Below are 25,285 nucleotides of genomic sequence, written 5' to 3' on the forward strand. Positions count from 1 at the left end.
CAGCCACATTCTCACGTAAATCTGAGCCTGCTCAATGTGTCTCTGTTATTGAATTCACTGGGTTCAGAAACTGCTCTCGTTCCCATTTATTTAGCAAGAAAAATCCTGTTCATCTTGCTTCCATTGCTTCTTCCTGGCTGTACAGCAAGGCCCTAGCCTGCCTGCAGAAATGTACACTTTTCATCTTGACTCTTAAAACACTAGAAATTACTTTGTTCCAAATCTGTTAGCAGAAGATGATGGCTGCCCTCTCTTATCCCCCTTAGTACAATCATATATAATGACTTTAAATGATAGCCTTGAATTTGGTAACTGATTCATGAAGGTGAGCACTGTTGAGATAGTCATACGGCCGTGTCCAGACTTGGGAATACTCAGTAGGGACATTTGACAAGTCACGATGTGATTTAGGAGCATACTTGCTTCCCAGGGCCCTCTGGCTGCCGCTGCTTTAAAATATTACTTTAAAGTAAGAATCAGGTTGAATTTCTTAATCAGAGCCAGCTTCTCTGTTGGAAATCTGGGACATAGTTTGAGGGAACAGTAGGAGGCATTGGATTGTCAGGATGATTTTAGGCTGCCGTATGGTTAACATTTTTTTAGCCAATTAAGTAATTAAAACTGCATTCAGTTCTATGTTAGCAAGAGCAATAGTTCAAAGGGGGACATGGTTTTATTTTTAGATAAAATGTCTCACAACAGTTATCATTTTCGCAGAGAGATTTCCCTTCTCTTTCAAACTGGAGGAAATGTCTCTTTTAAGGCGGCGTTTGCCACCTGCTATTTAAGTACTTGTATTAAACAACAGAATGTTAAAGCACCACAAAACGTCAGTGAAGATTATCTCACTCCAGACAACGTAGCACCCACTAAAATATATCTCCCTTTGCCCTTTTTTGGGGGGAAGATAAATACGTAACAGCACTATGGTTGCCAACTCCGGATTGGGAAATGCCTGGAAATTTTGTGTGGAAGGCAGGGTTTGTGGAGAGGAGGGACTTCAATGGGGGATAATGCCAAAAATTTTATGCTAAAACCAGCAGTCTCCAAAACAACAACAGGAAAAGTCATAGTCTCAGGTAGGGTTGCCAACCTCCAGGTGGTTAAGCAACCCAAATTAACACCACTGTACCTATACCTAAGGTTAGTAAACTGGTACAGATGATAGCATACCAATTATATAACAACAAGTGTATTGAAAGTAACAAATAGCACCAAGCCAATAATTAGGCAAAACCGTACACAAAGTATAGGATATACAATCACAATAACTTCAAACAGAAGTCTTCAATAGCAGAAAGATGAGCAGGGAGACGATCGTTTCAATTCATTCAGATCCTCATCAGTCCCAATCTTCAACAGTTGCATTTTGTACCCTGTGAAGGGATTGAATTTTTGTACTGAATTGAAGACTACTGGAGCCATATGGGCTGTAATTGAATTATAACTAACTTGAAATGGATGACTGTAAGTAAAATATATTTTGTAGTTATAATAGGTTGTGGGAGTTGTTGGTATGTTGTTTTGATATTGTTCACTTGTTGTATAGGATTGGGGCTGATGAAGATCTGAATGAATTGAAACGATCGTCTCCCTGCTCATCTTTCTGCTATTGAAGACTTCTGTTTGAAGTTATTGTGATTGTATATCCTATACTTTGTATACGGTTTTGCCTAATTATTGGCTTGGTGCTATTTGTTACTTTCAATACACTTGTTGTTATATAATTGGTATGCTATCAACCTCCAGGTGGTGGCTGGAGATCTCCTGCTATTAAAACTGATATCCAGCCAATAGAGATCAGTTCCCCTGGAGAAAATGGCCACTTTGGCAATTGGACTCTATGGCGGTGAAAACCCTCCCCTCCCCAAACCCCACCCTCCTCAAGCTCTGCCCCCAAAATCTCCAGGTATTTCCCAACCTGGAGCTGGCAACCCTAGGCTCAGGTCAAATCCTATGTGAAGGCCAGGAGGAGTAAGCACATCTTCACGAGATCTGGGAGAACATCAGTGGAATGTCCCTGTGCGTTTCTTTCGAGAGGGAGTTCCAACGTCCAGAAGCCAGCATTGAAAAAATATGCACCTGATGTCATTACCTCACTCCAGACAAGGTAGCACCCACCAAAACACCTCTCCCTTTGCCCATTTTTTTGTGGGGGGGGGATTAATATGTAACAGCACTGGGGTTGCCAGCTCCGGGTTGGGAAATACCTGGAGATTTTAGTGGTGGAGCCTGAGGAAGGAAGGGTTTGTGGAGAGGAGGGACTTCAATGAGGTATAATGCCATAGAGTCTGCCTTACAAAGCAGCCATTTTCTCAAGGTGAACTGATCTCTGTCGCCTGGAGATCAGTTGTAATAGTAGGAGATCTCCAGCCACCACATGTTTACATCCACCACATACTGTCTACACAGGATGCCTATGTGCTCCACACAACAATTGTAGCTAATATCTCTCTGTGATATTTTAGGCACAGCACAAGCATTTGCACTAAACACAAGAATGGCTGGAACATTTTTTTTCTGCATTTGTATCTTCCTATTCTGAGAATTGGCCAAGATCTAGTCAAACTAGTAATGCTCTGGCAACCCTACATTATAGCCATTTGTTGACTAGATATCCCAACACTGTCTAAGCAGATGCTGAGATATTCGGGGAGCAGTGCCTGGGGAGGGTGGAATTTGGGTAGGATGTGGTGGCACTTCAGGGTGATATTATAGGAATTTTCCTGAATCTCTATGGGAAATACCATAGAGACTAGGGGAAATTTCTACAGAGCATCACTATAGAGACAATTCCCTGCCTCTTGACCCTCAATTTCTTGAGGCTGGGAGATTGGGGCTGGGGGCAGGGAATACTCTCCCAGGCCCAAACAATTTGGAAGTCTACTGCTGAGTGTCCATCACTATCCTTTATTATACCACCTGACAAATTTGGCCAGCTCCAGAAGCAGAAACAACCTACTCTGCTGTTTCCTAGCAACCTCACAGCATCTGCCCACCCACTGCCCGATTACTTCTGACAAGATGAACATGGTTTGAATGCCACTGCACTCAGTGGGATGCTATGGTTAATTTGCACAGGTCAGTCAAGATTGCTTCTCTTGAGCGGGGAACTGTTCAATTCAGGCAGAAGTTGGATTCCTCAGAGAAAGAACGCCACCAGCAACATTACTTCCTGTGCCCCTTATCTCAAGGAAACATGCCCGAGACATAACTTTTGGTTACAAACCCTGATCTCTAACTTTGGACATGTCAGAAATGCAAGCTTGATAGTTAACAGATTTGCGTGGAATTGACCTAAATAAATCTCTCCCTTAGTGGCCAGAATTTCCAAGGTAACTGAAAAAATAGAGGAGATGAGAGATGCAATTCTAGAAGTAACTGACAAAACCCAACAAGTCACTGAGTGTAAAAGAATATACCAGAATGTTCTTAGGAAATTAAATAAAACATTGATCTCCTGTACTGTAATGTACAACTCGTTAGTAAATCTGACCTCCCTACCAGAGAATAAGTAACAAATATAACATTGAGGGTTTTTTTTTTTTAAGGATCCAAAGAAAACCTGAGAAATTATAGGCTGGTTAGCCTGATGTTTGTTCTGGGCAAACTAATAGAATCCATGATTAATAATAGAACTCAAGTATCTGGAGGACCAAGAACAATTGAAAAAGAGTATGCGTGTATTCTGCAAAGGGGAAGTTCTGCCTCACCAGTGTTTTGGAGTTCTTGGAGGGTTGGATACAGCATGTAAATATGTAAAGCTAAACATGAGCAGCCAGTGTGATGCAGCGGCAAAAAGGGCTAACGGGATCTTGGGGTGTATTAACAGAGGCAAAGTTTATTTATTTGTTGTGGGCCTTCCAGACCTCTGGTCAGCCACTGTGGCAAACAGTATATAGGGCAAGATGGACCATGGTTCTGATTTAGCAGAGAAATGTTCTTATATCTACACTGTATGACAGCATTCTCTTTGAGGTCAAGGACACAAAGAAAAAAACCCATGCATTCAGGGAATACTGAGCACCTTCTAGATGGAAGGTTTCAACATTTGCCTATGGAGCAAAGGTGCTGCCCATGTTCGCCCAACATGGTTGCATCAATTTTGCATATAGTACTGCACTGTAAATTGTACTCTGATGTTAGAACAAGTACTATTTCCCCTCTGCTAACTCGGCTTAACGAGCCCCATGGCGCAGAGTGTTAAGCTGCAGTACTGCAGCCAAAAGCTCTGCTCACGACCTGAGTTTGATCCCGACGGAAGTCGGTTTCAGGTAGCCGGCTCAAGGTTGACTCAGCCTTCCATCCTTCTGAGGTCGGTAAAATGAGTACCCAGCTTGCTGGGGGTAAAGGGGAGACGACTGGGGAAGGCACTGGCAACCCTCCCCCCCCGCAAACAAAGACTGCCTTGGAAACGTTGGGATGTGACATCACCCCATGGGTCAGGAATGACCTGGTGCTTGCACAGGGGACCTGTACCTTTTAACTCGGTTTAAGCATCTGAATTATTTTTCAGGGTTTGTGGAGTTAGACCTGGTTAAATACTAACTTGAAGATATGGAAGTTTCAGTATCTTATGTAATGGCAAAATTTTGTTATCTGGCTATTAAGAAGAGAATCGCTCTAACAAGAAAGGTGGTGGGTTAAAGATTATACATATATAGGTTCACACAGTTTATTCATAGCACACACATAGCTATCCTTAGGCTTTTTAACTAATCAGGGTATGTATTTAGCTCATGATTGTATACATTTCTTTTTGTGTGTGGAAGATTGATTGTATTTTATATTTGTGCTATATGGTCTATGACCGTAACAAAAAATATCAAATACTGAGCACCTCAGTGCTACCAAGCATGTAAAAGATGCCCTTTCTCTAAGCAGAATAAATGCCCATTCATAAAACCAAGTTTTTCCTCAGGATTCCTTTGGGTGATGCCCTGACAGTTAAGTCCATGGTGTAGATATAGTCCAAGGAAATCTGGACCACCCAGCCTTTTAAAAAAGAAGATGCTAGGAACATTGGCTGGAAATGCAGATGGTACAATCTGGTTAATCATTCTTGACAGAATGGGACATTTTATCCCTGATACAACTCTGCTGAGGACTGTGCTAATACATTGATGTGCCCTACACTGATAAACATATTTAGAGAAAGGATTTCCCCCCGGCATCCAAGCCTTTGTGATCATATGTCCTCTGTTTGGATAATAAAAATAAATGTTTCCAGCATACAGGGCTAGATCTGAATGTTGACATATCCTATAAATGGCCCATTGGATATAGTCTCTAAGCTTTACAGCAAACATCTTCTTAGGAAGCTGGAGGAGTGGGAGTAGGCTAACAAGGTCATTCACCCAAGATAACGGGGCTTCAGGAAAGAACAAAGTAGTACAGATCATTGCATGACCCCGCACTACCTCGCCACACAATGTATAAAGTGAACTCAATTGTTATGAGGGCCAGATATGACATAAATTTCACTTGGTTGATCTGGGCCATACTTCACCAGCCCAGATTGAGAATGTGTGTGTGTGTGGCAGCTTCAGCTGGCTCGCAGGCCGGATAGAGTTGCCAACCTCCAAGTAGTAGCTGGAGATCTCCTGCTATTACAACTGATCTCCAGCCGATAGAAATCAATTCACCTGGAGAAAATGGCTGCTTTGGCAATGGGACTCTATGGCATTGAAGCCCCTCCCCTCCCCAAACCCTGCCCTTCTCTGGCTCCTCCCCAGAAACCTCCCGTCATTGGCGAAGAGGGACCTGGCAACCTGGGACTGGAATGATGTATTAATCAACAACCTGGAGTATGTTCAAAATCTTTTTTTAAAAATCCTAATTCTGTCTAAGAGCGGCAGACTTTAATCTGGAGAACTGGGTTTGATTCCCCACTCCTCCACATGAAGCCTGCCGGGTGACCTTGGGCTGTGGATCTGGGGCCAGCCCATGAGTTGTACTGTATATTGGTTTTGTTGTAGGTATACATTATGTTTTTTGTTCCTCTGTTAGCTGCTTGAATCCCCTTTGGGGAGAAAAGTGGGATAAAACTGAATATCTGAAAGAAGCGGGCTGTGGCTCACGAAAGCTCATACCCTGCCATTTAAGGTGCTTTAAGGTGCTACTGGACTTCCACTCTTTTCTACTATTTATTACCCAGTTTGCTTGTGACAAGAGAGTATGGAGCAGTCTGTTGGGCTAGGGAATAACATGCCCAGGTTCATAATTTGGGGACGCTAGTATGGTTTCTTCCGACCAAGGATGATTCTAGATCAGCGGTTCCTGAACTGTGGTCCACAGGACATCTCCTAGTGCTCCTTGAAGAGACTAGAAAGAAAAATACTACTGTCATTTGGTTTAGTATATAGGTGCGAGGTGAAAATGAGTGCTAGGTGAAAATGAGTGCTCTGTGACTAATTTCTCTCCTGAAAAGTGCTCCATGACTCGAAATGTTTGGGAACCGCTACTCTAGATAAACCAGTCTGGTGGAGTAAACAAGTGGTGAAATAGTTATTAGGGAAGCAACAACTTTGTTATGTTAAATAATACTTCACAGAGTGGAAGGAAATAAAATTGTAATCAATACAATTGACTTTTGACTTCCCTGCTTCCTATAGCTGTTACAGTAGTTGGTTTTGAATTCAACCATCCCTTACTGCTCCTGAAGTATGTGAGTCAGCCCTGCAGTTCATAGGACTGAGCTATTAATGTTAAAATAGAAAAGAGAAGGCCCTAATAAACAGCCTTTATGCTTTTACAATGATTAAGATGCAGAGCAATGTTTAGACAGAGCATAGGTAAGTAGAATTGATCTCAGCTTTTTAAAAAACCACGTGCCTGCTTTCTCCATTAGCAGGGACAATTAAAGATGATAATGTTGAAATACGTCATTTGCAAGTCAGCAACCTCTAAAATTTTTTTAAAAAGAAACTTTTGTTACAAGTTGCGATTTAGTTGGCAGACTGAAACCATTAGCTGGACAGGTAGCATTGGCTGAATGAGCCGTGCAATTAATCAATTAGTCTTGTCTTTGAAATCCTTATTCAACTTGGGCTATTGATACTGTGCCAGAAGTTGAGCGAAATGTAGACTTGGGGGAAATCCCTAAATGGCTGAGCTTCCATTCAGACAAATAGCCTTTAACATTTAAGAAGGCTCTGTAAAAGTTGATAGGCAGAAAATTTCAAGTGTCTTTCTCCTTCTGTCTGTGTAATTCTTTATACAGGGCTGTCGATTGAACAGGAATAGAACAAACAGGTTTGCTTTGGCAGCATTCCATCATAACTTACCATTTCTGCCAGCCTTCTGCATTTTTTTGTCTCCTTGAAAATGAAATCTTAACATTTACATGTGTGTGTGTGTGGGGGGGGGGGACAGCATTTTCTTTATTAATTGATTTGTTAAAATGTCTATATCCCGCCTTTCCTCTTGGTTCAAGGTGGCTCACAATAGTAGTAGTAGTAGTAGTAGTAGTAGAAGAAGAAGAAGAAGAAGAGTTGGGGGTTTTATGCTGACTTTCTCTAGCACTTAAGGGAGAATCAAATCAGCTTACAATCACCTTCTCCTCCCCTCCCCACAACAGACACCCTGTGAGGTAGGTGAGGCTGAGAGAGTGTGACTAGCCCAAGGTCACCCAGCTGGCTTCATGTGGAGGAGCGGGGAAACCAACCTGGTTCACCAGATTAGTGTGCTGCTCATGTGGAGGAGTGGGGAATCAAACCTGGTTCTCCAGATCAGAGTCCACAGCTAAAACCAAAAGATTAAAAATTAGCAAGCCTCAAATCCATCCCTTCTTAAAGGATGCCTGCTGTTCCTTTATTCCTTTATTTCTGTCCTTAATGCTCTGGACCATCAGGTCATGAGCAGATGCCTGCCATTTAAACCCCCTAAAAAGTCCTGCAAAACAGGCAGGCCTCGCAGCACCTACTCAAGATCTCCAAGGAGGGGGTTCCTCTCATCTCTTCAGGGAGTCCATTCCACAGAGCAGGAGCCATAATGGAAAAGGCCTGGACTCCGGTGGATGCCAGGTGGGGCACCCTAAGTGGTAGGATGGCCAATGACTGGCTGCCCAATGACCATAGCTGGTGCACAGGGACCTATAGAAGGAGACAGTCCTTCAAATACGTGGGTCCTAGGTTGTGAAGGACTTTAAAGGTTATAACCAGCACCTTGAATTGAACTCAGAAACAGGCCCGGCAGCCAATGTATGTTTCAAAATGGGTGACATGTTTCCAATGGCTAGCCCTTGACAGCAGTTGGGCTGTTGCATTCTGGACCAGTCATAGTTTCCAGGTTGTCTTCAAGGGTAGCCCCACATAGAGTGCATTAGTAGTAGTCCAACCATGAGGTTACAGAGGCACTCATGATGCATACCTATTCACTTTAGTATCAAAGGAGCATGCCTATCACATTAGATGCTGTGGAACACAGGCAGGACAATGCTGCTGCAGTTGTCTTGTTTGTGGGCTTCCTAGAGGCACCTAGTTGGCCACTGTGTGACTAGACCGCTGGACTTGATGGGCCTCGGTCTGATCCAGCATGGCCTTTCTTATGTACTTTAAATCCAAAATGCTGTTTTTTAAAAATTTATAACAACAACAACATTGCAGAACAACCATTTGAACTCCAAAAGGCTTTTAGGTCTGGAATGTGTTTATCCAGAAGTAAGTCCTGCTGAGCTGAGTGGTGCTCAAATTGCCTTGACATCAGGCTCTCCCAACAGGTAGCTTGCAGAGCAGCTGATGCATCCCCTAGCAGACCTGGGAAAGATTGCAAAACAACAACAACACACACACACACACTCCTCTAGCCGTCCCCTGGCACAAATAAAGCATTTATTTCACAGGATTTTTCTCTATGCTGCTTAGCTTCATGCATCCATGACAATTTGGGGATATGCACAGGCTTTTGCTCACGTGGTTCATTTGTATGTTTACACAGTAGAAGTGCTGCATAGTCTCACTTGAGTGGCAGCCAAACATGGTATCAGGATGGGCCGTGCGGGTGAAGCCCTGTGGAAAGGCCGTTCCATTGACCTCAGTGGGACTTTCTTCTGAGCAAAAAAGCTTAAATCAGGCTGAAAGATTTCTGAAATGCAGAGGGGCTATACTCCACTGCTAAAGCACATGCTTTGCACACAGGGGGTTCCAGGCTGAATCCTTGGCATCTCACTTTTCACAAAACTTAATCTTTCAGGCGTTCGCTTTGGGGAAAGGCTCCTTTCTGACCTTGCAAAGATGCTGCCCAATGGAGAAAATGATAAAAGGTATAAGGCAGTTTTCACCTATTCATATTTTCAAATTCACATAGGCTACAATCCTAAGGAGGGCAGGAAGGGTTGTGTCAGTGCTTGGTTCTCATGGCCCTTTCATACATGCCCAGGGTAATAATGATTGCCACTTTGGGGTCAGGAAGCAATTTTGTTGTCATCTTCTGGCCATGGAGTAGGGGTCACTGGGGGTGTAGGGGGGAGGTAGTTGTGAATTTCCTGCATTGTGCAGGGGGTTGGACTAGATGACCCTGGTGGTCCCTTCCAACTCTATCAGTCTATGATTCTAAGCATACTTTCCAGGGAATAAGTCCCCTTGAATAACACGGGACTTATTTCTGTGTAAAAAGGTAAAGGTCCCCTGTGCAAGCACCGGGTCATTCTTGACCCATGGGGTGATGTCACATCCCGACATTTTCTAGGCAGACTTTGTTTTGCGGGGTGGTTTGCCAGTGCCTTCCCCAGTCATCTTCCCTTTACCCCCAGCAAGCTGGGTACTCATTTCGGAAGGATGGAAGACTGAGTCAACCTTGAGCCGGCTACCTGAAACCAACTTCTGTCAGGATCGAACTCAGGTCGTGAGCAAAGCTTTGGACTGCTTTACTGCAGCTTACCACTCTGCACCACGGGGCTCCTAATTTCTGTGTAGACCTGCTTATTTCAGTTGTCCAAAAGTGCTGCCCAATGTTTTTCAACTCTGCTGCCATTTAAAAAGTATGGGCTAGAAAACTAAGTATGTATACATGTATCTTCCCGCAAAACCTATTGCTCTAGCCATGGAATGAACCTGGTTTGTGCAAGTTTACGTCACAATCAATTTGTTAGTCTTTAAGGTACTGCAAGACTCTTTATCTTGTCTGAAGCAGATGAACAGACTATCCCTCTGGAATTCAGCATCATCTGTTGGCTTGTCTTACCTTTTCAAAGTAGGCTGCATCTGAGACCCTCTGGGATAATTAACAAATCTGTGGCTTGAGATCTTAAGAGTGAGAATCTAGGATTTACTGTGGGTTAAACATGACAATGTGATCCACAATTCAAGGAAGCCCTTTGGTTTCTTGCACTATGGATGAAGCACTTAGATTCCTATGGGTGAGAGGAAAGATTTGCCAAGCCTGAGATAAAACCGAGGAAGTAAAGAACTGTAATTACTTTTTCATTGAAGTATTTCAGCCATGAAGTGACTATACTGCCCTGAGGTGTTCTCTCTAGTATCAGAGGAACATGCCTATTATCTTAGGTGCTGTGGAACACAGGCAGGATGGTGCTGCTGCCGTCGTCTTGTTTGTGGCTTCCTAGAGGCCCCTGGTTGGCCACTGTGTGAACAGACTGCTGGACTCGATGGGCCTTGGTCTGATCCAGCAGGGCCTTTCTTATGTTCTTATGTTCTCTCTCAACCCTAGTCTCCCATCTACAATATCAATCCCTAGACAAGTAAAAAATGGGTGGTGGGAGAAGTTATGAACATGTTGATTCAGGGGGAAAGACCCCTCCCCCAGCATGCAAGGAAATCTTCCTTTTTGAAGAAAGAAATCTTGTTTCCCACAAACCATCCAAAAATGGATTCAGCAGATGGTGCCCGGGAAAAGCAGGGTTTGGGGAGGGACCTCAGCGAGCTATAATGCCAGAGAGTCTTCCCTCCAAAACTATTATTTCCTCCAGGGAACTGATTTCTGTCATCTGGAGATCAATGTAATTTGGGGAGAAATCAATGAGTAGCTCTCCATAGGATGGGGCTGTCCATCTGTCCTTAGGCCATCTCTCTTCTTTCCCCTTTGTTCAAAAAACGTACAGACCGAAGAGCAAAACCACGAATCCTCGTAAAAAATCCTACTTAGAAAATGATGTCAGCACATGGAATTTCACCCACAAATATGGTAGAAATCATTAATGCTAGAAAGTTGGTTTTTTAAAGCAGGTGGGATGCCATACACTGCAACAGGCATAAATGAATATATTTTTTGATGAAATTATTTTCGTATTTCTGAGGAAGACTGCATCGTGTAGTACTGCTGTTCCTATGGCAACCATTTGTGACTCACAATGATTATGAAGAACAGCCACTGATAAATGGGTTCCGGTTGTTGTAACACAGGCTTGATTTAGGTCACTTAAATGTCTGAACTTTTTTTTAAAAAAACCTAACCCTTAAGAATAGATGCCATAAATACCTGGGCAGCAATCCTAAGCACATCTACCTGGAAGTAAACCCCATTTTATTGACTGGGGGCTTACACCCAGGGAAGTGTTCTCAGAATTCCTGTCTCCATCAGCATGATCAGACTGTTGCTGGATTTTCAGCTTTGGGAACGGGATGGATATGTGATTTTAACACCCTGAATTTAACAAAACTAGCGTGCCCATGGTCCACCCTAGTAGTATTACCTGGTCACAGTTTGGAGAATTGCTAGTGTTGTTAAAACAAACAGAGAAGTGAAAACAAGGTAGCAAAAATAAAACTGGATGACATTCAGTGGTGCTGGGCAGCTTTATCTATGAACCCTTGATTTTAATGGAAGTGTGTTTAGCACACAAGCAGTTCTCTTGGTGGAAAGGGCCACCAAGTTGCTGCTGACTTATGGCAACCCCATAGGGTTCTCAAGGCAAAAGACGAACAAAGGCGATTGGCTTCATCCTCAGGGAAGTGACACAAGTTAGAATTAGATGACTTTGTACTCAGAAGGTACAACATTGGGCCTGCAGAGGATGTGGGGTCCCCATCTTGTGTGAGGGCCCATCAGTGAGACCCCTGGCTCTAGCCTTTCATTTGTCCACCATTTCCAAATGGGTGCTCTCTTTCTTCTTTGCATATTACATCTTTCAGATGGCTTTCAAGAGGCGGTTGTGGCAGAGTGAAGTTCAGAGGACCCCTTTCCTTCCAGTCATGCAGGCTTCCCAGTCAAAAAAAAGAAATGCTGAAGCAGAGAGAGGAGATGGGCCTCTTTCCCACTGGGCATGACCATTGAAACTTTCAACCACCAAAGATAACTCACTCCAGATATGGCCCTTTAGTGACCCCAAGGTCAGCTGGTTCCGTTTTTGGTACTGACTCATAGGGGATAAACATTAGCATCCAAATTATTTTCCTATCAGGTCTAAGCCCATTAACTTAGACTTCTAATCGATTTCAGTGGGATTTACTTCTGAAAATAAGTTTAGGACAACAGCAGGGCTAGGGAACATTTTTTCTGCCAAGGACCATTTGGATATTTATAACATCATTCGCGGGCCATACAAAATTATCAACTTAAAAATTATCCGACCAAGCCCCAAGCAGGCAGCTGCCCCAGATGAACCATCCCCCAGTGAGAGCAAGCAGGCAGGCAACCAACCGGTGGCGCACTCGCCCACCTGGTGGCACATGATGGTCTGTTGCACCAGCTGGGCGTAGCCATCCAGCCACACACCAGAGTTGCTCCTGCTTTGCATGGTCGGGGTGGGATTCTACAGCCGGCTCCTGCTACCTCCACCTGCAGGGATGAAATGAGGACACACTGGCTAAGAACTCGCCCACCCCCTGTGCATTCTGCCCCTGCCCCCTTTAACCCCTCCATTGTCGCCATTTCCACCCCTGGCCCTCTTGTTGTACAGAGGGAATACGTTTTTCCACGGCCTGGGTGGGAAAAGCTTAATACAGTTTCTTGGGCGGTCCTAGCAGCTCCATAGCTAAGGACTCTTCTGCAAGGGGGAAAAAAGGTTCCTTTTCTCGGCAAAACAAACTCACATCCGCCTTGAATAGAGGCTATTCCTGTCCCCCGGAGGGGGCAGATCACCAGTCTTAGATCCTTCTGAGATAGAGCTCTGCAGGACCCACGAAGGGCCAGACCAAATGATTCCGCAGGCCTTAAACGGCCCCCAGGCCTGACGTTCCCCACCCCTGGACTACAGGCTTCCTGTTTGTCACCTGCAGATGGTTCTAGGTACAATGTGTAACAAAACAAGTGATTAAAATTCACATCCAATCTACATTAGACTGGAGAATCCATCCGAATAAATGGTTGAACCAAAAGGTGGAGTACCAGTCATGAATGGGGCATGTCCTGATCCACTGCCCCCCTCCTCACCTGTGAGTACCCAAGAGGTGGTGGGAATCAGCAGGCATGTGAGAGAGGGCTTGAATCCACTAAGCCCCCGCTTTCCTATCATTTGGGTGGAATTCTGCCACCACTCAAACAATCTGCCTTTCCCTTACAGTCAGCAGTTTGATTCACTGTCGGTGTGTGTGTGTGGCTGCCTATGTACGTGCACGAGGCTACGCATTCCCCTCTCCCCTGCTTGCAAACTTTCTAGCCCGGTCAGGAGATTGCGTTTAAGCATGGATAATGGCTACGCGCTTAGGTAAGAACTTTGGTCACAGTCTGAGATCTTTAAAAAGGAAAAAAAAAATCTTTATTCAACGTATATCTCTGTTAGCTAGGAGCACAGATGCACAGGAAAAGGATATCAGAACAGCACAAGTGTTACAGATAATTGAGAAAAGAATCAAAACACGAGGCTAGGTAAGTTCTACAAGTTACTGGTTTTACTCTGAGATGCATTTCAGGGTAATGGGCACAACAAAAGTTCAACTTTTATTTATTTTATTTACTAATATCATCGATACTTGTGAGGAACTGGAGAAAAGCGGCTGGGGAGGAAAGCTGCCTGAGAAACCTGGGACGCCGGGCAGAGCACAGCAAAGAAAGCTGCCATGCTTTCAGAGGCCCAGATGTTACTAAACAAGAAAAATAAGCTATCAAATCCAGATCTCAAAGAGGAGCTCATAGAATCATATAGTTGGAAGGGACAACCAGGGTCATCTAGTCCACCCCCCTGCACAATGCAGGAAAACCACAACCACCTCCCCCCTACACCCCCAGTGACCCCCACTCCATGTCAAAAAGATTGCCAAGATGCTCCTTCAGTACCATTGCTTTGTCCACGATCTTTTCCAACTGCCCCCTTCCTGCCCACACCAAGAAGTCCCAATTACCCTTTCACAGGAAGCGCCACTATCCTCATTAACCAGACTCACCCCATGCTGCATTTCCTCTCCTGTGCCTGCTGAGGTTGCTAGGGTCACTTTCCCCGAGGACAATGCATCTGATCTCATTCGTCGCATGCAGATGCTCCCTTTCAGGGACCATTTGCCCATGATTCCTTTCTCCAGCCGCTCACGAGCCTTCATCATCTCAATGCAAGCAGCCTGCTTAAATAACTTGGAACAAGTTGCTTCAGGAAAGCAGACAGCTCATGTCAACAGAGCCTAATCGACTTTGTCGTAGTCATAACCCTGCTACTAATGAACTCATTTCCGATGCCTGTAAATGCTCCACAAGGGTTTTGTTATAGCTAAGTTTTGCTAAATTGCTATTAATTGATGCTACACCAAAGGGGTCACCTTGCAGATCTGAGAGATGTGTCCATGGGCATGTTCAAAAGGCAGAGGTGAAATGAAAGCCCATTAACGAGTGTCTCATGGTAGATTAGGACAGCGGGTGTATATTGGTTAAAGCAGGAGATCATGACCGGCATGGATTCCTTATTTATTTTCTCTGCTTTCAGAATACCCTTTAATTGCTCTACAACATGGGGCATGTCCACTCCCTACAGAGTCCCCCCCCCCTGAGTTCAGATACATTAATACAGTTGGAGGTGAAGGGCTGCATAATGTTTCCTTGTACCAGGCACACCAGTATTCCACAGGGCAGTAGAGCTAGTAAGATGAATAGGCCAGTTTCCTCTGTAGCCTTCCCCTTGTCTTTTCTCCTAATGCTTCTTTGTTTACAGATAGGGTTGCCTCGTCCTTATTTGCCACTGGCGGGAGGTTTTTGGGGTGGAGCCTGAGGATGGCGGGATTTAGGGAGGGGAGGGACTTCAATGCCATAGAGTCCAATTGCCAAAGCAGCCATTTTCTCCAGGTGAACGGATCTCTATTGGCTGGAGATCAGTTGTAATAGCAGGAGATCTCCAACTAGTACTTGGAGATTGGCAAGCCTATTTACAGAGAATGCTGTTCTCAGGGACTTCCTTCTCTTACTGCTTCTTAGTCTAACTTTGATGAAGGCAAGATGTGCTCTGTCCCTAGGGTTGCCAACCTCCAGGTACTAGCTGGAGATCTCCTGCTATTACAACTGATCTCCAGCTGATAGAGGTCAGTTCACCTGGAGAAAATGGCCACTGGCAATTGGACTCTATGGCATTGAAGTCCCTCCTCTCCCCAAACCCTGCCTTCCTCAATCTTCGCCCCCAAAACCTCCCACCAGTGGTGAAGAGGGATCTGGCAACCCTATTCCATCTTATTAGCTTAGATAGATAGGATTGCCTCTTCTTTCTTTCCTATCACGGTATGAAGTTCCTTAAAAATAAAGCATATGTATTTTTTAATTGAAAGCAACAAGCTGTGGGTGGACTTTATTCCTGGGTGGGCCCAAATCTCCTGTTATAGCAGGGGACCTCCCAGCCCAGGACTGCCATGCCCCACCACCACTTCATAGTCTGGCAGGGGAAGAAGGGAGCTCTTTGGCATCACAGCTACCCGAAGAAGACAAATGTTTGCAAAAGTAAGTACAATGACTTTTGCTCCTATGATAGTATAATAAAGCAGTGTTGCTAAATAGAAGCTATATAGTTTCTTTCTTCTTCAATAGAAGCTATATAGTTTGAATTGCAATATATATTTTTATTGAAGAAGAAAGAAACTATATAGCTTCTATTTAGCAACACTGCTTTATTATATTATCATAGGAGCAACAGTTTGAGGCCACCGGCTGACGAAGCTGTCTTCGGACGGCGAACGCGTTTAAATCATCCGGCAAACGCTCCAGCAGAGGTGTGCCTCCCCCGATTCTAGGCTCCATTATTGCTTTCTGTTAAAAGAAGAAAGTTGTCAAACAAGTCATTGTACTTACTTTTGCAAACATTTGTCTTCTTCGGGTAGCTTTCAGCTACACATTGTCATTGTGTTATGTTTGTATATGTTCATGATATTTTTGATGCTTGCACTTGTAAATAATAGAGCACTTTTTGCATTACTATTGTGAGCTTGATACGTTTGTTTCTCCACATTACCTGGATGTGGCAACCCTAGCAGTAGGGGGATGACTTGGCTAAGGTAAGTAGACTTGGCTTCTCGGAGAAGTCTTCACACTCTCCTGAGGAGAGAGCCAGGTACCAGAAAGTGCAAATGGAGATCTCCTGCTGTTACAACTGATCTTCAGCCGATAGATCAGTTCACCTGGGGAAAAATGGCTGCTTTGGCAATTGGACTCTATGGCATTGAAGCCCCTCCCCTCCCCAAACCCCGCTCTCCTCAGGCTCCACCCCAAAAACCTCCTGCTGGTAGTGAAGATAGACTTGGCAACCTAATGGGAAGGGAACCTTCTGCAGGAAGCCTATACCTTCCAATAGCCATACAGAAATGAGTTGTGTGAAATTTCTGACCACTATTCTTAACAAGCGCAGCATCTAGAGAGATTGCCTCTTCATCAGAGGAGAACAGAGACTTGCGATTGCCGATAGCTGATGAGTCATAAAGAGAATGGTTGATTGGCGGGTCTCTACAACCTCTGGAACTTTTTGACATCCATTCTGCTCCAATGTCCGGGACACTGTGAGCAGCTAAGGCTCATCAACGGCATTAGAGAGGAGAGATGTGAGAATCATGTCAGTTGGAAAGAAAGGAATGATTGGCTTGGGCCTTTTTTTCCCTTTTCTTTTGATCAATTCTCATCCTTGTGGATTGAGAGCCATCCATTTTCCAAAGGTCTAGTAAGGACTTTCCTGAAGGCATTCCTCCACTAACTGCATCACTAGTCATCATGACAATTTCTAAACATTTCTATCAGTAAGTTCAGAATGCCATTCTCCCTGGGCTGTTTCCATTTATGTAAATTTGGCTGCGGTTTGGCTGCCCTTCCCTGCCAAGTCAGATTGACTGATACGTACAAGCTCAGCATCGCTTTCCTTTTTTCTTCTAAAAACAAAAACAGTGTTATTTGTGACCATAGAATCACAGAGTTGGAAGGGGTCATACAGACCATCGAGTCCAAACCCCCTGCTCTATGCAGGATCAGCCTAGAACATCCCTGACAAGTGTTTGTCCAGCCTCTTCTTAAAGACTGCAAGCAAGGGGGAGCTCACCGCCTCCCAAGGTAGCTGATTCCACTGTTGAACAACTCTTACTGTAAAAAATTTTCCCCTAATATCCAGCCGGTACTTTCCGCCTGCAATTTAAACCCATTATTGTGAGTCCTGTCCTCTGCTACCAACAGGAACAGCTCCCTGCCCTTTTCTAAGTCACAGCCCTTCAGATACTTAACGAGAGCAATCATGTCCCTCCTCAACCTCCTTTTCTCCAGACTAAACATTCCCAACTCCCTCAGCCTTTCTTCATAGGGCTTGGTCTCCAGGCTCCTGATCATCCTCGTCGCTCTCCTCTGCACCTGCTTGATTCTGCCCACATCCAGATTGTGCTATTATCCAAAACGGGAGATATAGCACCTTATTCTGAATCAGATCCTCGGTCCATCCAAGTCAGTATTGTCTACTCAGACCACCAGCAGCTCTCCGGGGTCTCAGGCAGAGGTCTTTCACATCACCTACTTGCCTAGTCCCTTTAATTGGAGATGCTGGGGATTGAACCTGGGACCTTCTGCATGCCAAGCAGATGCTCTACCACTGAGCCACCACCCCTTCCCCCAAAATAAAATATATTACCAATCCTCTGCATTCAGTGGGACTGTTTCCGTGGGAAGGGGCAAAGAAATCTCAGGCAAGGGTTTGGGGCACAGGATGCTCAGCAGTGTTTAAAAGGCAGCTGCCCTTTCCATTGAAGTGAATGGGAATCCTCCCAAAGTCTCAGGATACATATGGGGCTCTAAACTGGTGAAACAATACACAACTTTGCTATGTTTTACCTGGAAGCTTTGTTTGTTGTGCATCTCTTTCTGCATTTCAGAAACTCCATTTGAAACACAGATTCTTTTCAAAAAAATGTCAGAATAATTAATGAGAAGCAGCTGGTTGTCCCCATAGCAATTAAAAAGAGCCAGTGTGGTGTAGTGGTTAAGAGCAGTGCTTTGGAGCAGTGGACTCTGATCTAGACAACCGGGCTTGATTCCCCACTCTTCCACATAAGCAGTGGTCGTCCCCACAACAGACACCCTGTGAGGTAGGTGGGGCTGAGACAGCGTGAGTAGCCCAAGGTCACCCAGCAGGCTTCGTGTGGAGGAGTGGGGAAACCAACCCGCTTCACCAGATTAGAGTCCGCTGCTCATGTGGAGGAGTGGGGAATCAAATCCGATTCTCCAGATCGGACTCCACTGCTCCAAACCACTGCTCTTAACCACTACGCCACGCTGGCTCTCTCAGAGCGTGTGCACAGCAGGGCTAGGAGGAAGGCTCCAGCCTGCTTTCCATGCTGCAAGCCAGATCAGATCTAGCATGCAGTTTGGAACGGGAGGCTGGAGCGTTCCCGGGAGCGTGCGCAGGGGGGGATCACTCCCCCCTTTCTGCTTCTGCTCACTGACCATCAGCTGGTCAGTGGGCAGCCTAGTTGATTGGTGGGCAATTGCCCTCCACACCCGGGCAGTTGCCAACCCTACTTTGGAGTCTTCAGGGGAAGAGCCCAAGGAACCAAGGCCACTGGGTGAAGAGGACCAGCAGGACCAGGTAGGGCTTGACATGTTAGAGGCACCAGCTGGTGATGTTTCAGAGGCCATCTTGCTGAAACCTGTGAGACCTTGCTGCTGGCCCCTGAGGTAGCCACCGTGCCTCCACTGTGCAGATCTTGAACTCAGGCCCATGGCACCCTAAGACGGTCCCTTCCAGTTCCAGCTCCTGGTTGCTAACCTCTGTCAATGCTCCCAATCCTCACTACCTAGACCTGAGGACACTGGTGCAGAGGAGACTTGACTGGGCCTGCCTGCTGAGCTCAGGACACTGGTATTGTGCCTGCATGCCTGCTGAGGACTATCATTTTGCTTGGACCTCCTGAAGACAGTTGCTGCACACTAGAGGAATTGACAGTTGCTGCCTTCTAAAGGAATGGACAGAATTAACAGATACTGCATACTAGAGGAATTAACAGAAGAATTAACAGACCCTGCACCAGCAGGGGACAGAGGCAAACATTTTGTGAATATGGGGCCAGGGATGGAGGCAGATTTTTCACTCTGCAACAAAAAGCAGGAGCAGCCAGACAGTATGAGAAATTTGGATAAGGAAGGATCTGAGCTCTCTGACACTGTGAGCAATCAATGAGGGTACAGTTTCTCTCATATTATTTTCCAGCTCTAGTGAGGGGGGAGAGAGATAGGTAGCCTCCTGTTTACATGTGGATTAACCAGTGGCGGGTTTATTTTTAACCCAAACCAGACTGTGCAGGCAAAAGGGCATTAACCCCAGTTCCTTCTGTGACTTACTCTGGTGCTCAAAGCAGTTTTCTCCCAGTCTCTCTTTAACATTGGAGGTCAACAAGCCTTGGAGAAAAATGCAGAAATCAAGTAGACACCATGGAGGAAGGGAGGCCAGCCTTCGGTTCCCTTCATGCATGCACTCTTTTGGTTTAAAACACAGGGCTTTCATATGAGGATTCCAGAAAAGGAAGACTTGAGGGCAAATGTGATCACATCTCTCTGTCTTGCTCTGCCCATGAGAATTTTAATGGCTGTAAAATGGTGAACTTTTCTCCCCTTTGTCTGAAGTTTGGCAGAGAGGACACCTTGGCTGAGGGGTAGGATCTCTAAAAAATTCATCTCACTGCACCAGGAGGAAAAGAAAAGTTTACAAGGGGAAATGTATTCCCTGCTGAAAGCAAGGTGAATGGATACAGAATATAATAAAAGGTGTAATAGCCACTTAAATTTAAAAAAAAGCTGAAAATGAGTCCAGTGATTTTTTTTACACATATCCTAGTAATGTGAAAACTTTGAATGAGGCAGGCATGCTATGCATTCAATTGTCCTGAAGTTCTGAAAGAAATACAGCTGTGATAAGCAACACAAAGGAATCCTACAAAGCTTTCAGGTTTCCTCAATGACATCCAGAGTCCCTGTAATTCCCATTTAAGTTAATAGGCACTTCCAATGCTGAGGCATTCATAGGAACTCTCTGCAACAAAGAAGAAGAAGAGAGAGCCAGCGTGGTGTAGTGGTTAGGAGTGGTGGACTCTAATCTGGAGAACTGGATTTGATTCCCCACTCCTCCACATGAGCAGAGGTCTCTAATCTGGTGAACTGGGTTGGTTTCCCCACTCCTCCACATGAAGCCTGCTGGATGACCTTGGGCCAGTCACAGCTCTCTTTGAGCTCTCTCAGCCCCACCTACCTCACAAGGTGTCTGTTGTAGGGAGAGGAAGGGAAGGAGATTGTAAACTGGTTTGATTCTCCTTAAAAAGGTAGAGAAAAATCAGCATCTAAGAACCAATTCTTCTTCTCAAAGCCTTTGACCCTACAAGGGACAGCTTTCATTTCACTCTGCTGTTTCACACAGATCAGTTTGGAAAGTGTCTCAGCTGCAACAATTTCCCCTCTAATCATGACTTGATGGTAGAAGCCTTGGGGCTTTCTCCACTGTATGTGGCAAAGCAAACAAGCTACACATTGAGACTTGATCCCAAGGTTGGCCTTACCGCAAAGCAACCCTCAAGTCCATTCTCTGAATAAACAAACAAACAGGCAGTTGCCTAGGTCAGCATTGAGTAGGGGCATGGATTTAACAACAAGGTAGCATATGGAAATAATTTCTTTTCCCAAGCACTTGTGCTCTTGGTTGAAGGAGGATGGGGAACCTGATGGGACAAAGAAGTCAAGCCAGCAGCAAGTAATGGACAGGATGCAAGTGATGAGCATGGCAGGAGAGAGGAAGGAGTTCAGCGGACTGAGTTTATGTAGGATGAGAGAGAAGTTAAGGGATAGCAGCTTGTTCAGGCTTGTGCCGGGAGAAGGTGTCATTGAAAGGTGTAAAGAAGAGATGAGCCTAGTTGGTGTAGTTTTCAAGTGTTTTGTATCATGAAGTATACCCTGTATCTGTCAACATTTCATTTTCTCTCCATCTGAAAGATGAGGTTAACAACTTAGCAAAGCCAGCTTGGGAAGGAAAAAAATGTTTGTTTGTTTTAATCATAAAATGTAAGATTTTTTTCATAATAGAAAGGTATGGGGAGCAACTTTAAGACTGTGGACTACAAAACTCAGGAGTTAGGTTAGCTATTGATAGAGTTGTACTGCATGAATTTGTCCAGTTCATTTTTAAAAAAATCCCTCTAAGCTGGTAGCCATCCCTCCATCTTGTGGCAATGAGTTCCATAAATTAGTTCTGTGGTGCATGAAGAAATATTCCCTTTTGTTGGTCCTGAACCCAACACCAGTTAATTTCACTGAATGACTCCAAGTACATTGAGAAAGAGAAGGAGAAAGAGAAGGGGTACAACTATAACTATATCCTCCACTGAAAAAAAAGTCATTTTGGGTTGACTTCCTGGCAAAAATGGTGGTATGAATTGGCCCTCAGGACTACTTCATACACCATGGCTTACTCCATGAAGAAATCAACCACACGTGAAGCATCCCTCACTTTCCAGCAACAAGCAAGAAATATCAACCAAATAGCAATGAATGAACATGTTCTGATTGCTATCTTGTGGCCATTTGGACTTTTCTATTCAATTCTTGTGATTATATGTATTCCTGGGCCAGCCTTCTTCCATTCATTATCAATACTCAGCAATCACCACTCACCAATTCCCTATCTCTCTTCACAAAAGACAGTCAAAACACGAGGGAAAAATCAACAAGCCTTAGTGATTCTGGCCGCAAGCATGTTTTTGCCACCCCTGCCTAGCAGCACAATTATTTATGGGCAACACAACGCCGGCCACTGCAATACAGCCTATCAGTAAACAACAGCAGGATTTCACGCTCTCAGTAACGGCAGCACGCCCTTTAGCGAAAATACACGAGATACAAGAGCTTAATACAGCCATCTTGTCCTGTCTCCTCTCACACCTGTATTCAAAACAGTAGGTTACGGCAAGGAGGGATGCGGTTTGGCAAGATTACAGAAAGCGACCAGTTGCCAACAAAACCATAGGGGATCCACTCCTCCCCCCCTTCCGGCATTTGATTCCCTTCGACGGTTACGCCACCCACTGACAATCAGTGAAGCGACTTCCTTCCTACTGTACCCCAAAAAACAGGCTTTCGCAGTTTGGTTTCTCATCCTAGGCAAAACACGCGGAACGCTGCATACAGAGCGGGCCCCAGCAAAGCGTAGACGCGGGTCTCTGTCCGTGGTGCTGAAACTCGGGGAGCCGCGGCGGCCGGCAGATGGCGCCGTTCCGCGCGTGGAAAACAGCGCAAAGCCTGACCCAGGCGGCACCCCACCTCTCCCCACCCCCCAAGTGAATTTCTTCGGGGGCCCTTTCACACAGCCCAAATAACGCACTTCCAGTCCACGCCCAATGCGCTTCGAAGGTGGATTTCACTGTTGCGGCCATTTATTCATGGAAGGTTTTGCATTAGATTTGCCACTCTATAGATGCACGCTTCCCCCATCTGAATTCTCAAAACTCTGCATGGCGGCTTATTGTTGAGTTTTGAGACTATGGATGGGGGGAAAGGGCATCTAAAGATGAATAAATAACCGGCACGATCCGCTTGCAAACGATCGTTAAGGTGCCGTGAAAGTGGACTGAAAGTGCGCTATTTGGGCTGCGGGAAAGCGCCGCTTCGGGCCAGCCGCCCCGCCCAATCTCGCGCTCCGTCCCGTCCGCTTGTCCCAGTGGCAGCACTCACCATGTTGACTTCGGAGACCATGTCGATGCTGGCGATCACGATTCTCATCCCGACGCCGACCGGAGAACCTGGAAATCGAAACAGGCGGGTTTCTTCACGGCCTCCCAACCAAAGCCGAGGGGAAGTCCGCGCGTCGCAATATAGCGCTATAGCGCGCGCGCGCAGCAACCCGCCCTGCGAGCGCTGTAGGGTAAGGCGCGAGCTTCTTTCCGGGCTAAGAGTTCTGTGGGACTCGAAAGACCGCTTCCTTGCCCTCTCTGATACAACGGAAGGGCTTGGGGGCGTCAGTCGAGATCTGTTCGTTTGGGAACCAGGATAGGCGTGCGATTGAATGAATGAATGAATGAATGAATGAATGAATGAATGAATGAATGAATTGGGGTGTGTGTGTTGAAAGAACTAGCTCCTAAGAAACCCTTGCCACCCGATTCGCATTGCATCTGACCGCTGCCTCTCCGGGAAATGCAGCCCAGCCTCGTGATTTCCCATTGTAAACAGATCCGCGGAGCACGCCTTACCTCCAAAGTCCGGCCTCAAGCGGATGTCGTATCCTTTCAGCAATCTGTCCACCGTCTCCTTCACGTAGGACATGTTGCTGGGCTCATTCTCGCTGAGGAGGAACCGAGCAAAGGGGGGGGGGAGAGGGTTAGGAAAGACAGTCACCCCCCCCAAAAAAAAACCCTCCCACGCCCCACCCACCCTACAGATCTCCCGGCAGAGAAGCTCCCGGAGGGGAAGGGCGAGCCTCGCCTCACCTCTTGGCATAGCAGACCAGGGCGATCATCACCGGGAAGAACCAGATCCCCGCGCCCTCTCGGAGCCGAGCCGCCCGCATTCCTCCCTGCCTTCCTCCGGGTGGAGAGGGCGGCCGCCTCTCGCTCCCCCCCACCCCCCGCTCCCCACCCCCCACCCCTGCCGCGAAGATCCAAGGAAGGCAACTTTCAAGCCACAGGCGCGGCGCCGGAGACGGCGGCGCATGCGCGGGGCCCCCTCGCCTTCCGCGGAGACCGGCGCGCCTCGCCGGCTCCGACGGGGCGGACGGGAGGCGTCGGAGGAGAGCCCCCCCCCCTCGCCATTCTGCGGCCGGCTCCCAGAAAGGCCCTGCTGGGTCAGACCCAGGCCCATCCAGTCCAGCAGTCTGTTCACACAGGCGCCAACCAGGCATCTCCGGTTAAAGGGACCAGGCAAGGTGATGCGAAAGACCTCCGCCTGAGTCCCTGGAGCTGTTCAGCTGCCAGTCTGAATAGACAAGACTGACTTTGATGGACCCAGGGTCTGATTCAGTATAAGGCAGCTTCACGCGTTCATGTGAACATAAGAAAAGCCCTGCTGGATCAGACCAAGTTCTATCAAGTCCAGCAGTCTGTTCACACAGTGGCCAACCAAGGAAGTCCACAAACAAAACAACTGCAGCAGCATAGAAATCTTAGAATCATAGAGTTGGAAGGGACCACCAGGGTCATCTAGTCCAACCCCCTGCACAATGCAAGAAATCCACAACTACCTCCCCCCACCCCCCACCCCAGGAATGTGGGTGGGTGTTTGTGTGGCAGCACTAGCGACACCGCTCTGGGAGCAAATGGGCAGGCAAAGACTGGTCCTGGAACTGCAGGCTTGCATTTAGCTTATTTATAGCCCACCTTTCTCAGTAAGCCTCAAGGTAGATTGCAGAGTACCAAAAGAGAAGGGAAAAAGTAATCTTACAATATAAGACATCCCAATGGACAATGCGATAAGACTTGAACGATAATGCAAACCACAACATTGCCATACAGTATAAGACAACCAATGAACAATATATTCTGAAAAACTAATTAAATGATACTGTCCAGGTTGACACAGGTCATTTATGCATGGGTACTTTCACTCATGTTCACCCCCCCATCTGTCTTGGTTGTTCAAGGAGTTATGCATGAGTTTCCCCTCATTTAGAGATGACCTCGCTGCCAGCCCTTACAAATCCTGAACCTTCCTGTTCCTCTGTTAACCTGATTCTTCCCTCTCTCCTGAGCTCAGCCTGAGTGAAATTTCCATGCATAAGGCAAAGTGTGGGACATGCAAGCTTAGTTTCGCTCACAGCCAATTACAAAGCAATATGTCCAGAGGCGGGGATTCAAATACTTCCTGCTTCTTCAGAGCTCTTTCTGAGCAGAAGAAAGGCTTTTTAAAACTGAAGCTTGGATTCCCACCCTTGGGGATACTGTTGAGAAACTGGTTCCCCCCCCCCCCCACCTCACTGACAAGG

The 25,285-nt window shown here is 46.0% G+C and overlaps 1 protein-coding gene across 1 annotated transcript in view; it reads right to left on the reverse strand.

The window, feature by feature from the left end:
• GABRB1 (gamma-aminobutyric acid type A receptor subunit beta1) overlaps positions 1 to 23,885 on the reverse strand; it is a 123,414-nt gene extending 99,529 nt beyond the window's left edge. Inside the window, exons 1-3 of the mRNA XM_056855420.1 lie at positions 23,796 to 23,885; positions 23,559 to 23,650; positions 23,041 to 23,108 (exon numbers count right to left, since the gene is read on the reverse strand). Coding sequence (XP_056711398.1) covers positions 23,041 to 23,108; positions 23,559 to 23,650; positions 23,796 to 23,875 — 240 coding nt within the window. The 5' untranslated portion in view covers positions 23,876 to 23,885. The remainder of the gene's footprint in view (positions 1 to 23,040; positions 23,109 to 23,558; positions 23,651 to 23,795) is intronic.
• Between the last annotated feature and the right edge of the window lie 1,400 nt (positions 23,886 to 25,285).

Source organism: Euleptes europaea, chromosome 9, assembly GCF_029931775.1.
Source record: "Euleptes europaea isolate rEulEur1 chromosome 9, rEulEur1.hap1, whole genome shotgun sequence".
Taxonomy (NCBI): Eukaryota; Metazoa; Chordata; class Lepidosauria; order Squamata; family Sphaerodactylidae; genus Euleptes; species Euleptes europaea.